The sequence below is a fragment of the Podarcis cretensis genome (genome assembly GCF_951804945.1).
Source record: "Podarcis cretensis genome assembly, chromosome: 13".
Lineage (NCBI taxonomy): Eukaryota > Metazoa > Chordata > Lepidosauria > Squamata > Lacertidae > Podarcis > Podarcis cretensis.
The window spans coordinates 27,186,662-27,207,386 of NC_137182.1; the positions used below are offsets into that span (position 1 = coordinate 27,186,662).

At 45.3% G+C, this 20,725-nt stretch overlaps 1 protein-coding gene and 1 long non-coding RNA gene across 2 annotated transcripts in view; one reads left to right on the plus strand and one right to left on the minus strand.

Annotated features, from left to right (window-relative positions):
• The window catches only part of LOC307200378, a 557,860-nt gene that overhangs the window by 488,186 nt on the left and 48,949 nt on the right, over positions 1-20,725 (minus strand). The window lies entirely within an intron of this gene.
• On the plus strand, positions 492-12,924 carry CCR7 (C-C motif chemokine receptor 7). Its single transcript, XM_079948850.1, has 3 exons — positions 492-653; positions 1,989-2,038; positions 10,708-12,924. Exons 1-3 carry the CDS (start codon positions 644-646, stop codon positions 11,782-11,784), a joined length of 1,137 nt encoding a protein of 378 aa, XP_079804976.1. The 5' UTR covers positions 492-643; the 3' UTR covers positions 11,785-12,924.

A 20,725-nucleotide genomic window follows, 5' to 3' on the forward strand; every position in this document is an offset into this window, starting at 1 on the left:
TTGCTTTATTCTTCTTCTGGAAGTTACTTTGCGGCAGCACCAGGAAAAATAGATAGAGGGGCACAGATGTGGGCAGCGTGCCTTTTTGTCCAATGTTTGGTTCCTGGAAGAAAGAAAACTCTGTTTGGGGACAGAGGCAAGTTACTTATTGCAGGGGGTGCTTCCCCTCCTCTGGTGGTCCTTGCGTGCTTTGTGGGCCTTCCTGGGTGAAAAGTGGGGGCTCGTAAGAATATAAATATATATGACACCTGTTCCTCGGAGACCACAGAGAAAGCCATTTTTCACTCTTTGCCAGAGGATGACTAGTAATAATTCATTCTGCAGGTTGTTCTTCTCGAAAAGGGCAAAGATCTCCTTATCACTTGGGCCATCTGCATTCTCTCAGGGCAGCAGGAAGCACCTGAGGCTATCAAGGGCCCCCTCAGTGAGGCTGTGCTCCAGGCAGGAGAAGGAACAGCAAGTAAAATCTCAGCCTCTGAGCGCAACGCATCATGTGCTCCGTCCTTGCAAGGGTATGAGGGCTGAGCCAGAAAGAAAAAAAAAAGAAAGGAAGTTTCTATAAATTGCTCTTCGCATAGCATCATTCTAAGCTCCCTTTCACTAGCTGTCATTGTCTGGTTTCGTGGCAAGTTAGCAAAAGGCCATGGACAGAGGTAAGTCCTCTTTCTCTCTCTCTCTCAACCTCAACTTCAGGGTTCAAATTGAGTCAGAAGCTAGCTTCTGAACCTGTTTCTAGCTCCAAGGCTACTTGGGAACAATCACAATGGCAGTGTGTTTCTGGGCATGTGCAGAGTAGAATTGGCTTGCCATTAAACGATGGCAGCCTTGTGCTCAGATGCCCATCTGGGAATGGGGGCAAGGGCTTCCAAGTGGAGGGGGGGTCAGGTTTAAAAGCCCTGCCATCTCTCCTTCCTTGGAAGGTGTGTGTTTCAATGAACACAATGTGCTACTTACTGCCTTGCCTTGGCTCCCAGGACAGCTGTTAAAAGAAGCCCAAATTTCAAATTACAAGACAGAGGAAAGGACGACAATGTGGTGTTTTGATTTATTCATGTTAAAAACCTCTTCTGTTAAAAGTGATAAACTCCACCCCGCTCTCATTTCTAAAGCCAGGGGGTATAGAAGCTCAGACTATCTTTTCTGAACAGGAAGCCCCTAATTTCTAAGGACCTACACACTCAGTGATAAGTGAGGCTTTCTGTGCATGCTCAATGGCACATACTTCTGAATGAGATGCCACTTTGATAGGAAAAATAAACATATATGTATTTTTCCCCAGCAACATTGGTTTGAATGATGTCAGTTCTGTTTTCTGTTGTAAATAATACTGCAATAATAATAATATAAATCACAAAGGGGGGAATAAGGAATGAACTGGGCAAACTGCTTTAGATAAGATGATGCAGAGCTCATGCTTGCTTGAAAAGCTGCTTTCGGAACAGCTTTTTGTAGTCCTCTGGGCACAATGCAAAGCGCAGTTTTGGACTTCCAAACCTCCTGTCTTATGGTCACAAGCTTTGGCAACCATAGGATAGGTGTCAGCAACTGCTACCCTAGAGCCAACTCTGGCCTTGCAACTGCCATCCTTGAGGCGGAGGGGGAGCAGGGGTTGGAGGAAGCAGCAGCTATGACAGGGGCACACCTGCCAGCAATATAATTTGCCTGGAGTGGTGGTGCAGCCATCGTCTACAACTCTCCCTTCGAAACAGCCATCCAGTGAAACCACTTTTGAACCTTCGAAACCACCTGCTCCCCTCTACGAAAATAAATCCCAAATCACAGCCCTGTTTATCACAGCTAACACATGATCTGTCCTCTTTGCAGCCTTTTCTATAAGCATTTCAGAGTGGGCATGAACAACTTTGCTGAAAGACCATGATATTTCAGCCGTCACTTAAATTTGCAAGGCTGCCTTCTCTTCATGTCCTCCTCTGTGTCGTCCCAGCCGTTTTCTGTGTCACTGTGTGCATTGTGTTTCTCTCCTCTAGATAAAAAGCTGAGAGCGGTCGTCGTTTTGAACTTGCCTCTCCTTTTCCAGGTAAGGAGCTGACCCAAACGGCTGGTGTCCCTTGAGCACTGCTGCTGTGGGGTGGGGTGAAGTCATTTGATACAGAGTCTGTTGCATGTTCCCTTGCTCCACCTTCCCATGTCAGTAAAGGGAAGAAGTTGGGCAATAGGAAGGATTAAAGGTTCAGAGTGCTTGACAAATGGCCACTGGGCAATAGAAATTTGATTCGGCTTGCATTTAAAGGCGAGCCTAGCTGGACCGCATGCTCTGCAGAGATACATGCACCAAACCACAGCCATCCTTTGAAAGCCACACTTCTCAGAATCTTGCCAAACCGTTCTCCAGCCAAGCAATGTGTACAAAAATGCATATACTAAAGTCAAGTGTGCAGGTAGGTGCATACATTACTAAAACATAACCTACAAAGGTGAATGATTTTAGGGGCATTGCAAAAATTAGCATTTTGGGCAAAACCGCATACCCAAGAATGTGCTCATTGGGAGAAATCTGTGCTAAAACACTGGTGAATTTTCACAAGGACTATTTTTATTGCTTATAGATTAGTAATTCTTTATTGTAATTGATAAGTGTAAAGTGTTTAATTACTATTTGCTGATGCTTAATTTTACTGCTTACTGTTGGATTCCAATGGATTATTGAATATCGCTTTATTGGATATAAGTTGTTCATTTTTAAAGTTATTGTGATTTTTTAAATATCGGATCAGATTGTTACTATTAATGTTTGACGATTTATTATTATTATTTATATGAGTTGGAAGCTGCCTAGAGTGGCTGGGGCAACTCAGCCAGATGGGTGGGGTATAAATAAATACATTGTGGTTGTTGTTGTTACTATTACTATTAAGATTGCCAAAATGTAGAGAACTGAAGTTTAGATTGGAAAAATGGGAAATGGAAAAGGGGCAGCTTTTCCCATCCTCCTGGGCAACCATCTCAAGGTGCATTTTATTCCCACCTCTGAAGAAAGGCATGTTGCTAAGTTGTGAACTGAGGTTGACTCTGGAGCTCCTCTTTTCCCTCATTCTCACTTTCATACAGGCTCTCACTCTCTCTCTCTCTCTCACACACACACACATTCAAGGGAGAGGGTGGAGGTGTTTGGTGGTGGGCTGCCTCTCCTTCCTTTCTCTTTGGGCGATGCTCCTTCTGCAGGTCCACCCACAGGATGTGGTAGAAGCCCTCGCTCACAAGCCCACCGCAAGGTTTTCTTGCAGGCCTCAGAGCTCGGTGTGTTTTCCCTTTTAAACTTTGTGTGGCCGGTTCGCCTCCCAACCCGCTGTGGTTCTTTCTCTCTGCACCTCTGCCACGCCTCATGCCCGCCATGTGTGCAGTACATGCCCCGTCTCCCTCCCTCACTCACTACAGATCCCATTCCTCTCTCTTTTGCTCTGCCTCTCCTTGCTATTTTTGCAACAAAACACACCAGCAAAGTCCCCAGCAGTTCCTGTCCCTTTCTCCACCCCTGTTTCCCATTGACCCTGTTCCTTCTCCATCTCCAACCTCCCTACCCCTATCTGAAACCAAACCATGTTGCAGACGCAGGGCCAGATTTAGGTTTGCTGAGGCCCTAAGCTACTGAAGGTAATGGGGCCCTTTAGATGTCCAGCTGTCCTTTGTCAACAACAAATTGTCACTGTTTTTTGTGTTAAATATATGCTACATGGTAATTTATGGACCTAATAGGTACAGTGGTACCTCGGGTTACAGATGCTTCAGGTTACAGATGCTTCAGGTTACAGACTCCACTAACCCAGAAATAGTACCTCGGGTTAAGAACTTTGCTTCAGGATGAGAACAGAAATCATGCAGTGGCGGCACGGCAGCAGCGGGAGGCCCCATTAGCTAAAGTGGTGCTTCAGGTTAAGAATGGACCTCCAGAACGAATTAAGTTCTTGACCCGAGTTACCACTGTATCTAAAGCCATTTGCACATGTTGCCATGCAACCAGTCCATGCAGAATGTAGGCACCTAATATAGAGAAAGGAGCAAACCAGTGATATTTTAGGGAGCAGGCTAGCAGGCGGGGCCCATTACTTACTTTATGTAGGTTTTATTTTATTTGTTTTTTATCTTATATTTTGGAAATGTACATCCAGGTGTTTTTTTCCCTTTAATTTTTTTGGGGGGCCCCAAGAGAGTGAGGCCCTAAGCTATAGCTTGTTTAGCTTATACGTAAATGCGGCACTGCTCAGACTCAGTCCTGGAATATCATGCCTCTTCCACGTTTGAAAATGGGCAACCCCAATGTGTTGTTTTCATTGTCTGGAATTTCCAGTGCAAATGTCAGGGAAACACACACCAGCTTCCCATGTGACATAGCAAGGGACTGTAAAGACATGAATCACAGATCACATGCTGTGGTCACCCACAAGTGGCAGAGGGATTTGGAATCACCCTTTTCTGAGTGGAGGGAGAGCTTTTGACCACAAAACAGGCTTTTAAAACCTGTTCTCTTAAGAGTGCAGACATCATGCCAAAATTAACCCAAGGCATGATGGACACTTAGCTATGGTTTGGTGCGATGTCTGAGCTGATAGACCATGTTTGAAGACCATAGTTTGAAGTCCATGAACAGACCATGGCTTGTGCTAATTATGGTTTAGCACAATGACAGAACTCATAATGACCTTCCTTATGGTTACTTCTCTGCTGCCAAAGATTGGTGCACCAAGGGGTGGATGGATTTTTGGTTTGGGTTCATGTCAATTTTGCATGTGTTTGTTCCTAAGTCTTTCCCACCATTTTCCCGCATTAATCTGCACTAAAATTTGTATTGAAATACTGCTTTATGACGAAGTGCCTAGCTGATACATATTTGATCTCACTGTACACCTTTCTAGAGGTATTTTAGTCAGAAACACACATTATAAATCCTTTTGGGGAGTTGATTTTGCCCCCCTCCCTTAATGCCATGAATTGCACCACAAAATCCCAAGCAATGCAAAATCCAAAGGAGAATGAAGCCCTAATCCACACCTAGGTCTAGGAAGTGAGAACCAGGGCAGTTCAAGTCGCAGAACTTGAATTCCCCAAGCATTCTCAGCTTGCTTTCTTAATTTATTCTTGCATTTCTATCTCACTTTTCCTCCAGGGAGCTCAAGGTGGTGTACATGCATCTCTCCCCATGCCATTTTATCCTCACAGCAACCCTGTGAGGCAGACTAAGAGATGGCAACTGGCCCAAGATGATCATGACGACGACAATACTTTTCTTTTTTGTACCCCACCCATCTGACTGGGTTGCTCAAGTGAGCTTCATGGGCTGAGTGGGGATTTTAACCCTGGTTGCCCAGGGTATCAGCCCCATGTATGCTACCTTGAGCTTCTTGGAGAAAAGGCAAAATGTTGTTGTTGTTTAATCATTTAGTCATGTCCGACTCTTCGTGACCCCCTGGACCAGAGCACGCCAGGCACTCCTGTCTTCCACTGCCTCTCACAGTTTGGTCAGACACATGCTGGTAGCTTCGATAACACTATCCAGCCATCTCGTCCTCTGTCGTCCCCTTCTCCTTGTGCCCTCCATCTTTCCCAACATCAGGGTCTTTTCCAGGGAGTCTTCTCTTCTCATGAGGTGGCCAAAGTATTGGAGCCTCAGCTTCAGGATCTGTCCTTCCAGTGAGCACTCAGGGCTGACTTCCTTAAGAATGGAGAGGTTTGATCTTCTTGCAGTCCATGGGACTCTCAAGAGTCTCCTCCAGCACCATAATTCAAAAGCATCAATTCTTCGGCAATCAGCCTTCTTTGTGGTCCAGCTCTCACTTCCATACATCACTACTGGGAAAACCATGGCTTTAACTATACGGACCTTTGTCGGCAAGGTGATGTCTCTGCTTTTTAAGATGCTGTCTAGGCAAAATATAAATAAATAAATAAGTGAGTATATACTTTCCCACCCATAAATATATTCACAGAGAGGCACTCCAGACCATATCGCTTGCAATGGCAGTTCTGATGCCTCTTCTCCATTAGATTTAGTCATGCACAATCTTCTCATTCTGAACTTCGCCAGCAGGATCATGTCCCTAGTGGTGTCGGTTCAGCACCATGAGGAATGTAGTGGAGAAAATATTCGTTCCATGTAATGAACGAGGTACTTTCTCAGGGCAAAACCCAGCAACGGGACCCTAATCTAGACTGCTGTCCAAGACCAGGTATAGATCACATAAACCAGGAATATTGGAAGGGGTGCCCTCCAGATGAGGCTGGACTCCAACTCCCATCAGCCCCAACCAGCAAGGATGATGGGAGCTGGAGTCAATCAACCTTTGAAAGGGGAATTCCATGCACTACCCTTGCCGTTAGCTTTTTATTGGGAGTGAAACAGCTGGTGCAGACACACCTTTGTTTTTGAAATATTTCCACCACCATCCCCGGAGCTCTTTTTGTCATGATGTTTAGCATGTATGTAGCATTTTCTGAGTGTTTTAAGGTGTTTCACCCACATTATCAATACTGTAATCTCTATACAACAGCCCTTGGCAGAAGATCAATGTTATTATCTGTATACTGCAGATAAAGAACTGAGAAAGAGTGGCTCATTTAACACCCACACCTGCTGAGCTCGTGATAGGGATAAGATCTGAACCAGGAATTACATGATTTCTAGCTCAGTTCCTAAGACACAACCGTGGCCCAGCTACTGCCTGGGAGCAGGTCCTGTTGAATTCAAAAGTAGGCAGCTATAGGATTCTGCTCTATCTCAGTTAACTGTGCCAGTAGCTAAGGAAGCATCCTTCATTTTTATTTTATTTTGTTGGGAAACTTTGGTGTAAGTACTGCACGTCACATTGTCCTTATGTGGGGTCAGAAACTCCAAGTTTAAAAAAGAGAACCTCTTCTGCCTATGATGACATCCTCAAAAAGGAATGAACCAATCGCACGTGACCCTTCATAAGGCAACACTCACATGTCCTAATCAGAATTTCCTCCTTGGTATCTCACAGGCCCAAAGGTGGCAATTTTCGAAACTTTAACCGCTGTCATGAATTGTTGTTCCATCTGAAAATGGCAGACATTCCCTAAAGATAGAGTTGTTGTTTCTCCCCATTGATTTGCATCAGTTGTTTGTTTTTTCCAGAAGTCGATAGCCCTGCCATAATCTCATTTTAGTGGTCCCCATGTGCCTCTTTTTATTGAGGACAATTCTCTATTCGACAATGGAACAGTCTTCCTCAGGAGGTGGTGGAATCTCATTCATTAGAGGTTTTTTTGTTTTGTTTTGTTTTAAATATTTTTATTAGTTTTTTAACATACCATTTTCAGCAATTATTAAAAATACTTTTATATCTTATTCAATTTTTTTGACTTCCATCAATCACATCTGAAAATTTTCCAATCTTTCCCACTTAATTTACATTTCTTATTTTCACTATTACATGAAAATATCATAACTAATATCTCTCTTCTTTGCAATATTTCATATATTCCTCATTACAAAACTTCTTGTAGTCCTACTAGCATATTTTTTTAATTACGTTTGCTCTTCAAATAATTCATATACTTCTTCCAATCTTCTGCGAATCTCTGGTCCCGCAGGTTTCGAATCCTTCCTGCCATTTTGTCCAATTCTGCGTAGTCCATTAATTTTGTCTGCCATTCTTCTTTCGTCGGTATTTCTTCTTCCTTCCATTTCTGGGCCAACAATACTCTTGCCCATTCATTCATTGGAGGTTTTTAAAGCTGAGGTGCTTTAGCTGAGATTCCTGCATTGCAGGGGTTGGACTAGATGACCCTCAGGGTCCCTTCCAACTCTACAATTCTATGACTTTATAGGAGAGGGTCCCAGTCCAAGTCCAATTTAAAGGTAAAAAAAACTTTAAGAGGCGAGCACAGGAGGGGGCTCCAGCATTGCCCATCACCTGGGAGCACCAGGGCAGCAAACTGAGCTGGCACAGAGCAGGTAGCTACGTGAGAGTGAGTTGCTCTATGGAGAGACATGCAACACATCTATATGAACATGGCAATACAGTGGTACCTCAGGTTAAGTACTTAATTCCTTGTGGAGATCCGTTCTTAACCTGAAACTGTTCTTAACCTGAAGCACCACTTTAGCTAATGGGGCCTCCTGCTGCTGCCGCACCGCTGGAACACGATTTCTGTTCTCATCCTGAAGCAAAGTTCTTAACCTGAAGCAATATTTCTCGGTTAGTGGAGTCTGTAACCTGAAGCATATGTAACCTGAAGTGTATGTAACCCGAGGTATCACTGTAGTTATTTCTGCATTTGCATCTATAAATATAAATTAGCCTGTGCTTTTTGTGTGCACGTCTGTGTCAACAGCACATTTCTAGGCAATACATTTCCTCTTTTTCTGGCAATGTACCGTAATTTTTGCTTGGCTATACAATTCCTGGAAAGCTTAGTTTCTGTAAGCATATGCCTGCCAGGTGGCAAGCATTTTCTGCAAAATAAAAATGCTTTTAAATGTCACATACTGAAAATTTACATAGAAGTCATCCCGTCTTGGTGAGTGGGAGAAAAAAAATGGTTCTACAGAAGTGATTCCCAACTGGTGGCTCACAGACTCCAGGGAGTTGATGTACCCCACCCAGGGGATTTGTGGTGCCATCTACTAGAGAGAGATGTCAAGTTTTCGGAAATAGGGGGTCCATGTGGCTTGGCTTTTGCAAAACAGGGGGTCTGCAGTTCTCTGATGAAGAACCACTGTGCTACAGTGTCAATCAGAGAGAAAGGAACCTGAAGGTCAAACTGGGAGTGACGTTATTCACGTCTTCAGTCCTTACACGGCAGATTTGTTAAATAATTAGCCACTATGGTGGGGCTCATACTGGGAAGCTGATGGGGAGCAGGGGTGTTTTCACCCTTTTGCCCTTCAAACCAAATCTGGATTGGGGCCAAGCGCTGAAATTTGAAAGGAAGTGTGCACAGGAAACCAAACAGATGTCTTATAATCCTGCCCCCAAAACACAGAACCCACTTCTGTTCTCCCAACACACACACACACACACCAGTGCCCCTACGAAGTGTTCTTCTTGAGACCACACAATTTACCCTCTTCTCTAATACTCTCTCCACTTGGGGCTTCAGGGATGAGCAACAGAGACAGTAGCTCTTATTTGCTCCACTCTCAGTCCTGTATTGTAGGGTTTTTATCTACATAGCAGATAGTCAGCAGGGCAACGGCTGTCCTCACTTCAGTTTCAGTTCATCTCGCTTATTATTAATTATTATTATTAATAATAATAATTTATTATTTATACCCTGCCTATCTGGCTGGGTCCCCCCAGCCACTCTGGGCAGCTTCCAACATTAAAAGCTTCCCTGAACAGGGCTGCCTTAGATGTCTTCTAAAAGTTTGGTAGTAATTTTTCTCTTTGACATCTGGTGGGAGGGCGTTCCACAGGGCGGGCGCCACTACTGAGAAGGCCCTCTGCCTGGTTCCCTGTAACTTGGCACAGGGAATGTAATCAAACTATTAAGTAGCATACTGGCGACTTGCATTGGAAGAAAAGTTTCCTTTGGTGCACATTTGAACCTTTCCAACTTGGGTGGCTTTACAAAGAGGATTAATCAAACTCTTGGCTGTGAAGGGCTAGCTATGATGGCATTGGGGCATGAACCCTCTAATCTCTGTGACACCTCCCTCCCCAATCTGGAGAACCCCTGAGCTCATGGTCCCCCATCCCCATCCCTATTTGCTTTCTAAACTGCCTTTAATGCAGTTACTAATCGTGTGAATGGCTGCTCATCTAATGCGGAACCTAGAGACTTAAAAGTGGGCATCCACTCATCCCAGGAAATCCTTGGAAGCGTAGTCTCCGTGTGTGGCTAGATTGCTCTCAGAGCACCCTCATCTAGTAATGACCTCCAGGACACCTTCATAAGATCATAGAATTGTAGAGTTGGAAGGTACCCCGAGGGACATCTAGTCCAACCCCCAACAATGCAGGAATCTCAACTAAAGCATCCATGACAGATGGCCATCCAACCTCTGCTTAAAAACTTCCCAGGAAGGAGAGTCGACAACTTCCTGAGGGAAACTGTTCCACTGTCGAACAGGTCATACTGTCAGAAAGTTCTTTCTGGTGCTTAGTCAAAATCTCCTTTCTTGTAACTTGAAGCCATTGGTTCGAGTCCTACCCTCCAGAGCAGGAGAAAACAACCTTGCTCTATCCCCCATGTGACAGCCCTTTAGATATTTGGAGGTGGCTATCATATCTCCTCCCAGTCTCCTCTTTTCCAGGCTAAACATACCAGCTGCCTCAACCATTCCTCATAAGGCTTGGTTTCCAGTCCCTTGGTCATCTTGGTCGCCCTCCTCTGCACACATTCCAACTTCTTAAATTGTGGCACCTAGAACTGGACACAGTACTGCAAGAGCGGCCTGACCAAGGCAGAATAGAGCGGTACTATTACTTCCCTTGATCTGGACTCTATACTTCTGTTGATGCAGCCTAAAATATTATTAGCATTTTTGTTGCTTCTGCATCACACAATTGATCTACTTGTGATCTACTAAGACCCCTAGATCCTTTTGAGAAGCCATGATAGAAACTGCAAATCAAACAATTATGCCTAGATATAATTCCTCAGTGAATGTGCCCCCGATCTGAAGATTGCTTCCTGGTTGGGGGGGGGGGTCACTTGGCAAATGCTGCAGAGATGTTATCCCCTCCAATGTGCAAGTTGTAACTGATTCTTTTATCTGCCTCCTAGCTCTGCATGAGCCAGACTGTGACAGCTGAATACGACTACAATAGCAACTTCACGATTGACTACGATGCGTATGCAGACATCTGCAAGAAGGATGAGATCCGGCGATTCCGTGCAGTTTTCTTACCCGTTGTATACTCCCTTGTGTGTTTTGTGGGGCTGACAGGCAACTGCCTGGTCATGGTGACGTACATCTACTTCAAGAGGCTCAAGACGATGACAGATATCTACCTCCTCAACCTTGCCATAGCGGACATCCTCTTCCTGCTGACTCTCCCCTTCTGGGCCTTCAGCGCAGCAAAGTATTGGGTCTTTAAGGAGTTTGGTTGCAAAGCCATCCATTGCATTTGCCAGATGAGCTTCTTTAGCGGAATGTTGCTGCTGCTGTCCATCAGCATCGACAGGTATTTCGCCATTGTCCAGGCCCCCTCAGCCCACCGCCTCCGGTCCCAGAGAGTTTTCGCCAGCAAGGTCACCTGCCTCTCCATTTGGATACTAGCTTTCGTCCTCTCCATCCCTGAGCTGGTCCACAGGGGCATCTATGAGTCTGACCAACAGAAGCCGCGCTGCAGCATCCTAGCATACAACTTGCTGGCCTTCAGCACCGGCATCAGGATTTGCCAGATGCTCTTTGGCTTCCTGATGCCTCTCCTAGTGATGACGTTCTGCTACTGCGTCATCATCAGGACCTTGTTCCAAGCCCGTAGCTTTGAGAAGAACCGGGCGATCAAGGTTCTCATCGCCGTGATGGTGGTCTTTGTCCTCTTCCAGCTGCCCTACAATGGTGTCGTGCTAGCTGAGACCATCTCGGCCTTCAACCACACCAATGGTGAATGCGAAGTCATCAAGCGCATGGATGTGGCCAATGACGTGACGTACGGCCTGGCGTGCTTCCGCTGCTGCCTCAACCCCTTCCTGTATGCCTTCATAGGTGTCAAGTTCCGCAATGACCTGCTCCGGCTCCTCAAGAATCTGGGCTGCATCAGCCAAGCGCAGCTCTGGCAGTGGTCAACGTACCGGGATAACCCAAGGTGCTCCATTGCCACGGAAACTGACACTACCACCACTTTCTACCCCTGAAGGGCCCCATGGACTGCCAGTCAACTTGGTGTCACAACAGAAGCCTTTTCCATTGGCCAGCATGAGAGATTGACACTTGGAACCTTTGAATCTCACCCAGTGGGTATGTTTCCAAGTTGCCTGAAGGGCCCAACGGACCACCCCCCCTCCTCCACAGATCAGCTCACATAATTCAGACTGTTGTATAGAGTAAAGAGATGTAGACTGCAGAAAAGTTGTTCACGGATCTCAAGGAAGTGAGCTGATGGCGGGGACAAAACTCTGCCTATGAACTAGAAGAGTGAGCCTATATCAGGGTTTCCCAAATGTGGGTTTCCACCTGGTTTTTGTCACTACAATATCCATCACCCCTGACCACTGGTCCTGCCAGCTAGGGATGATGGGAGTTGTAGTCCAAAAACAGCTGTAGTCGCAAGTTTGGGAAACCCTGGCCTAAATGAATGTAAGAAAAGTTGTGTTGGATCAGGCCAAAGACCCATCTATCTAGTCAAGCATTACTGTTCTCATAGTTGCCAGGTACCTATGTGAAGCCCACTGCCTTCTCACACAGGACTTGGTCTCCAGGCCCCTCCCTAGCTTTGTCTGTGGGACTCTCCATGGTTTCTCAGTGGTGAGGTAAATGCACTCTGCAGCTGCTCAGGGGCCCATTTAATCTAATCTACTCTTACTGAATATTATCATGTGTTTTCTAGCAGATTGCTGTGAACACAGCTATCCGGGGGGTTTTCCTTAACGCAGTACCTGTCCAGAGTCTCAGACTTGTCAGAGGAATGTTAATAGCTCGTGATGTTCAGTAAATGGTTTCTCAGCAGGAGCCAAATGTTAGAAGACAGCCTCTTGAGACAAGAATATGTTCTAAATAGGAGAAACCCAGGAGAGATTGGGTGATGCAGGATACCTTCCCTATTCCCTCAAGTTATGGAAGGTCTGTGTTGGGGAGAGAAGCAGCAGTAAGTGATTGGGACTCAGAAGAAGGCAGAGAGAGAGATCTTTGAACACAGGAAAGTACTATTTTGAGGGCTGCCTCTCTAGCAGTCTGATGTGGGATGGTAGCATTTGCTGCTTGTAAGAGGGTTAAGCTGTGCCTCCACCTGTGTTCAACTTGTACATTTATAAATAAACTCAAAATATTAACAGACACACCATAAGCCTCTAGTTATCTCTCCCTTCAAGAGGACTCAAGTGCTGCCCTTGGAACTTCTCTTCTCTTACTATTATTATTGAACATCATCATCGTCACTGAGCTATTACTTGCCTTCTAAACCACTGCCTCTTGGCAATTTGCATATAAGAGAATTCAAAGCAGTTAAAACCGCAAAAGGTACATTTAAAACATGACCGGAAGCCTGACAAGCTCATGGAAAACCCACATTGGTCCAGCTGGGGAAAGCCTGTTGGAACGGAAAAAAATGTCTTTAATTGTTTCCAGATAATGCAGTTATTGAACACCTGTCCCTGGGTGCCGGGAAGACTTCCGTAGAACAGGGGCAGCCGCACTAAAAGCCCTGCTCTGAGTTACTGTGGGATGCAGCTTATGAGATCTTATGAGAGAAACTCATCCACCGACCTCCAGGTGTGTAGGGGGCGTAGTGGATGCAGGGAAGTAAGGAGTCCTGAGCTTCCAACTATGAAGCCTTTGGGGATAACACATCACCACAGGTGAGTCATCCCCAGTGCCAGATTTACGTATAAGCTAAACAAGCTATAGCTTAAGGCTCTTGGGGCTCCCCAAAAAAAATTAAAGGGGAAAAAACTGGATGTACATTTCCAAAATATAAGATAAAAAAACAAAATAAAATCTACATACAGCAACAGTGTTTTGTGTTGTGTAGGCTCCTATGATGTAAGTCATGGGCCCCGCCTGCTAGCCTGCTCCCTAAAATATCACTGGTTTGCTCCTTTCTCTATATTAGGTGCCTACATTCTGCATGGACTGGATGCATTGCAACATGTGCAAATGGCTTTAGATACCTATTAGGTCCATAAATTACCATATAGCAGATATTCAACACAAAAAAAGTGGCAATTTGTTGTTGACAAAGGACAGCTGGACATATAAAGTGCCCCATTACCTTCAGTAGCTTAGGGCCTCATCAAACTTAAATCCAGCCCTGGGCATCCCACACCAGAGATGTTCTTCTAGTGCAAAACTTAACTGCCCACCTGGGGAATGGGGAAATCTCTGTAGTTTGCTGGATTGCCATTAGCCACAATGGCAGGGGCTGAGGAGAGTTGTAGTGTAAGGGCCCCCTCCGGCCATCCTTTTCATTATGCATTCATGACGATTTGTGCTTGAGATGTTATTGGGGCAGTTACACCCGATCCTCCTTTCAATGCTATCTGCACCTGCCAAAAGGGAAGGGGCGGATAAACTGCTTCTTTTCCAATCAGTGCATGCCCATAAGTACTTCTTTTTTTACCACAAATGTCCCAAGGGTGGTGTTCTGCCCGGACACTGAGATCCAGCTCTGAGGGCCTTCTGGCGGTTCCCTCACTGTGAGAAGCAAAGTTACAGGGAACCAGGCAGAGAGCCTTCTCGGAACAACATCCTATCAGGTGTCAAGGAAATAAACAACTATTTGAATTTTAGAAGACATCTGAAGGCAGCCCTGTTTAGGGAAGTTTTTAATGTTTGATCTTTTATTATCTTGTTGGAAGTCACCCAGAGTGGCTGGGGAGGCCCGGCCAGGGCTATAAGTAACATTATTATTATTATTATTATTATTATTATTATTATTATTATTATTATTATGTTGCCCCACACTGGGGGAGCTTTGCCGAATGACTAATAAAGCAGAATGATGTGTGGATGGTCCCGTATAAATCCGCCACTAATGCACTATTATTGTGCCCAGGCCATGTTGCCTATGAAAGTACACTTATGAAAGAAAGGGATCCCCAAATGTCTGGAGGAAACTGCCTAGACTAACCTCCATTCCAGAGCAGGTGAAGTAAATACACAACAGGTGTTAAACTCTGGCCCTTGCAAACGAGGTGGGATCATCCACCAGAACAGCAGCGCATGGGCTCTGAGCATCCTTTCACACGGGTGCATTGATTATTCAAGGGAAGCTGAAGTGAAACTGTTTCTGAAACTGCAATCGAAATGTGGGGTTTCCCCACATGCATACTTCTCATTTCACTCACTCATGCCACCCCCAAACATCAGAGAAATGGAATCCGAAAACAGGAGGCCAGTGAAAAACATTTGGTGGTTTCACTGCAAAGCAATGAAGTATCTCATTTCCAGAAGCCGGTTGGTAAGATAATGGAAAATGGGGGGGGGGGGGAATGAGGGATTGAAATATCAGCAAGCCCTTTAAATAAAATAATGTGAATGAATGACACTTGACTTTAAGCCATGGCCAAGCAGAGCAGCCATTGATATACACACACACACACACACACACACACACACACACACACACACTGAGAAAGGTGGGGCAGATTTACATAAAACATATGTGCATTGATTCTTATGCCTCCTGATGTCTCTTGTGCTCTAGGAGGCTTAATTTGGTCAGAATCGAGTATACACTTCCAGAATTGACGTTGAATACATTACTTCTGGTAAATGAGCCACCACTAGCCACTAGAGGAACATGAAAATATGTGTCCTGGGCTTTTTAGACTCGTTTACCCATGTACTATCTGAAACCAAGGGGACGCATTGGTTGCCAGATGTGAAATATATTGGCCTTATGTCCAGCTCTCCTACCCCTCTATAGACTTTTTCTCTAAAAACAGAGAAGACTAGAAACTTTCTTTCAAAGTGAAATTTGCAATTCTCAAAATCTCCCCTCCCCTATCAGCTTGGTCTGCTTGCATTTCATGCCTGCCAGTCTGTGCATGGAACATGCACCTTGATAATCTCCCACACTTTGCACCTAGATCGCGCCAAGTGAACGATGGAGATTAAAAGAGGCCTCGAGTTTTCCTACCCTTGCTTTCTGCCAACAGAAGCTGGCGAGCAGTAAAGATAACAAACAACCTTGCGGTGCCTTAACAGAGTTAACAGATTTATTGTGGCACAAGCTTTCACAGAATGAGACTCGGCTAGATGCTATCGGCAAGAGAGCGATGATGGAAGAGAAATCTGAATGAATCTGACTGAACACAGGAGAGAGTTCGTTCTGCAGCTGCTCCACGGTGGTTGTGGTGGTGGCAACAAAGAGATTCTACCTTGCACTCACCACTGTTGCACTTGTGCAGGGCTGTCCAGCAGAACTGTTCTGAGTTTTACAACTTGTCGCTCGGTGGGTTCTGGGTGATCCCTCAATGACCCACGTTTGCAAGATGTTTTGCACACAAAGTTGCTCATGGATGGTGATTTCCACAAAGTATTCGATGAAAGTGTTTCTACCCAGGATGTGGATAGAATTCTTGAAAGTATATGACTGGTCACTTGTATGCTCACCTTTATTTCTTGGACTGGATGATCAAAAAGACCAAGGCTGGGTTGTCTGAATAGATAAGGCAGGAAATTTCTTGTTTTCTTCAGAAAGAGGGCTTGGCTCCAGCAATTCCAAAGGAAGCAATAGTCAGAGTTGGGTTGCCTGATTAAATAGGGAAGGTATTTTAATGTAGGTGTGGGTTTGTTTTTGTTTTTTTGCAGAAAGAGGGCCTGGCACCAACCAGAAGGAAGCATTAGTCAGTAGTGCTGAACCAAGTATTTGGAATTCTGAAAGTTCAGCCTGAATTCGGAGTGCATTAAAAAGGGAACATGAAACTGTACCCCCTCTTTCAGATTTCAGCAGATTTTGAGAGTAGGGTGCAAAGCTCCCTGGTGCTCCCTCAGTTCCTGTTGGGGGTACATTTGAACCCCCAGAATGGTGCTGTGTAACAATGTGTCAAGGGCCACTGGCAGCCACTATTTTTCCCCAGAGTGGCCTGCAGAATGATGCTTTCTTCTGATGCAATCTCAGTGCAAGTCATTACAGAGATTTTAAATGCGGCAGCCAGCAGAAGGGAGAATCCAAGAGGGTCCTTGATGCATATTGCCCCTTGACGCTCAACAAATAGCTGTCATGGTTGCCCATTTTCATGGTCTGTGAGTGGATCTATAAAAATGTGGGGTGGGAGAGGTTGTTGTTGTTTTTTGGGGTGTGTTTTTTTGCAGTGATACCATTATGGGGGGAAAGTCCCTACTACTTTAGATCATCTGCAGCTGGCACCCATCACCCAGCTTCATCCCTACCATTAGGCAAAGAGGGAACTGCCTTGGCAAAAGAAGGCGGCTGCAGGAGCCAACCCCCTGCAATGCAGGAATCTTTTGCCAAGTCTGGGGCTCGAACCCACAACCCTGAGATTTAAGAGTCTCCTACTTTGCCAACTGAGCTATCCCACATTTCTTCTTTTAAATCCCTTGTATTCTTCTTTGTGGGACGTGGGTGGCGCTGCCGATCAGAAGGTTGGCAATTCGAATCCCCGAGACGTGGTGAGCTCCCGTTGCTCGGTCCCTGCTCCTGCCAACCTAGCAGTTCGAAAGCACATCAAAGTGCAAGTAGATAAATAGGTACCACTCCGGCAGGAAGGTAAACAGCATTTCTGTGTGCTGCTCTGGTTTGCCAGAAGCGGCTTAGTCATGCTGGCCACATGACCCGGAAGCTGTACGCCAGCTCCCTCGGCCAATAAAGCGGGATGAGCGCCGCAACCCCAGAGTCAGTCACGACTGGACCTAATGGTCAGGGGTCCCTTTACCTTTACTTATTCTTCTTTTTAACTACGCTTCTGGTTGCTGGCCATGTTGATCATCTCTCTGTGGGTGGAAAGGCAGAATAGAAAGATGTCTACAAAGCTAAAAGTATTTCATACTGTTATATTCATTTGGAATATCAAGCTTGAAGCATATCAAACAGCAGAGGGCAATATAACATCTGGCTTTCTGCAGTTTGAATTTCCTGCTTCCGTAGACAGAGATGGGCATGTTACTCTTGTTTAAACTGCGCATAGAAATTCATCATTAATAAGCGTTGACTGGAAACCAGATGAGGCATGACATTCTGCAGTAACCTCCATACACACTCTAGTTTGAGTAAATAAACTCATTGCCTTCAAAACAGAGATGTAAACCTTTTATGAAGGCAACACTGGTTTTATTGTTTTTTAATCTGGTGCCCCGAGGTGGGTTTGGAGTGACAGCCGTGCTGTTTCTCCAGTGATTGCAGTTGTCGCATAACAACCATGTTGTGGGAAGATTTTGTGATGTGATGGTGACCCCGGGGAACAGATAAGAAATGCTTTGTTTGGCAGAGCTTTATCAATCTCTTCAAGCAGAGACAGTGAAACAGGCAATATTTTTCTAGCCCAAAGTTACTCTGTCTAGAGCAAGGAGGGCCAACTCTGGCTATTTGATTATATAAGTATAACCCACAACAAATAATCAACATTTTGCTACAAACATTGGCTGTGCTCAGTCCTCACTGAGCTGTTTTTGGGTGAGGGGAAAGCTTATGGAGTTTCCCATTAATGTTTTTTTTAGGGGGTGGGGTGGGGGTATTTTGCTTTTGTTTTGTTTTGACTTCTGGAGATCTTGGGATTCCCCTGAGCCTGTCAACACATCCCTTTTCTGCAAGGGCGTTTCCATCTTGGCTACATAAGGGGAATTCAGTTGCAATAGGTTATATACTATAATAGAATTAGTATATATGGATGGGGCCTGGCCAGGGTGAAGGCCTCTTATATACCTGCTGGGATTGACAGGGCATCTGACCCTCACCTGAATCTCATAACTCTCCTGACAGGTGATTTGGTCTGCAGCCACAGTGTGGAAATAAAGGATGAGATTGCCCACCAGATACCAGGCACTCTACTATTCAAATTAGGCCCCAGTGTTTTCGTTACAACCCCCTTCTCGAGTAAGTAATCAATTTTAATCTAGAATTTAAATTCTCAAAATTTTCTTATTTGTTAATTCGAGCAAGTAAACGATAGTAAAGCAAATAACAATCCGCATTGAAATAACAAACGTTGATAAAACCCATCGGTTTTTCTCTTTTCATCCTTCGGCCCGTCCCCTGCCCATCGTGAGATTTGCTCAACCGCAGTGTAGTGTGCTCTCGGCCTACGTCACCCCGATGTCTTTCCCAGCAGTCCAATGGAGCACCTCCCTTCCCTTGCCAGGAATGGTCGAGGTGAAGCCAATAACAGCATGGGTTCCTCCTATAAAAACTCTGGGGCCAGCATGATGTTGGCTTCCCATGCATTTGCATGAACACAGGGAAAGGCCAACCACAAATAATCCCATTCTCGTAAACACTAGCCGACCCCAGGTTTTCCCACAAAGCGATGCAGCCAATGCCGTGAGAAAAGCCCTACTGCTGTGTCCCTCATGGCCAACGGGGAAGGCAAGAAGCCTTCCAGCTCGACACATAGGTCAGCCCTCCTGGTCCCCAGCTGCTAGCTGGGAGTTCCAAGTGGGAAGCTCTCATGATACAATCTCCTTTTTCCCCTTTGAAAGTGGCAGTGGTTCTCAACCCTTTTCTTTTATTGAGAGGGCGTGGAAAACTGCTGGGGGGTCTTGGCAGACTATGTAACAAACTCTTTGCTGGTCGTTCTACAAATCAAAGCTCATACATAGCACATGTTTTAATAACTAAAATATACTCGGAGTCAAGAGTGGATTTCATGCTCTTTATTCAGCTCTTAGTGGTGAGGAGGAATGGAAGTTCCCCCAGGATGTCTGCTTTATATACATTATTTACACAATGGGCTGCACGTGATTGGCTAATTCCTGGATTATCCTGTAGGCCAATCAGACTGCGGATTCACTTCCACCTGGAGCTGGATTGGGTGGCTCCTGCGGACCAATCAGACTGCTGCATTCTGAATCCTATTGTTCTAGGACCAATCAGACTGCTGCATTTTGGATCCTATTGTTCTAGGACCAATCAGCCTGCTGCATTTTGAATCCTATTCAACTCAGTACATAACAATAACCATCTTGCTTTCCTGTTGTGATGGAGGAAGGAAAACAAAGTAACTGCACTGGCACCATAATCAAAACCAGTGCTACGGCATGAAATCATGGGCCTTAGGTAGAAATGCAGATTCTCCAAGTGTCTCTATTTTCCATAGACGTCCCTGATCCTGGTTTCTGATTTGATCCCGGAATGTCCCAACTTTTCCCTAGGGTGTCCCTATTTTCATTGGAGAAATGTTGGAGGGTATGGAGTTATCCGACCCCCGAGCTGTCTGAAGGCAGCCCTGTATAGGGAAGGTTTTTAAAAAATGTTTTATTACATTTTTTATATATGTTGAAAGCTGTCCAGAATGGCAGTCCAGTAAGCTGTCCAGTAAGATGTGCGGGGTATAAATAGCATTTTTCTTTTTGTTGTTATGGAACAGGACGTCCCTATTTTCATCAGGGAAATGTTGGAGGGTATGGAAACGCGGTAGAAATGTGGTTCATTTAAAGGCAAGCCTTTGTTGTGGCTTCTGCTACCTTGGACTCTGATCTTGGGCCAGCCATGAATGCTGCTATGGCTGCTGCCAGTGTTATTTTTCTAGAAAAAAGAGATGACAGAACTCACCATGAATGCCTCTCTTGTTCCCTTATAATGGCAATGGCACCCACCTGAGAGGTGCTGGAACTGAGTTCCATGATTTTCATCTGAAGAAAAGCCCTGGTTGTTGCCCTGTTAGTGTTATTGCTGGTAAGGTAAAGGTAAAGGACCCCTGGACGGTTAAGTCCAGTCAAAGGCGACTATGGGTTGCGGCGCTCATCTTGCTTTCAGGAAGAGGGAGCTGGCATTTGTCCACAGACAGCTTTCTGGGTCATGTGACCAGCATGACTAAACAGCTTCAGGCACAACGGAACACCATGACGGAAACCAGACCACAGAAACGCCATTTCCCTTCCCACCACAGCAGTACCTATTTATCTACTTGCACTGGCATGCTTTCAAATGGCTAGGTTGGCAGGAGCTGGGACAGAGCAACA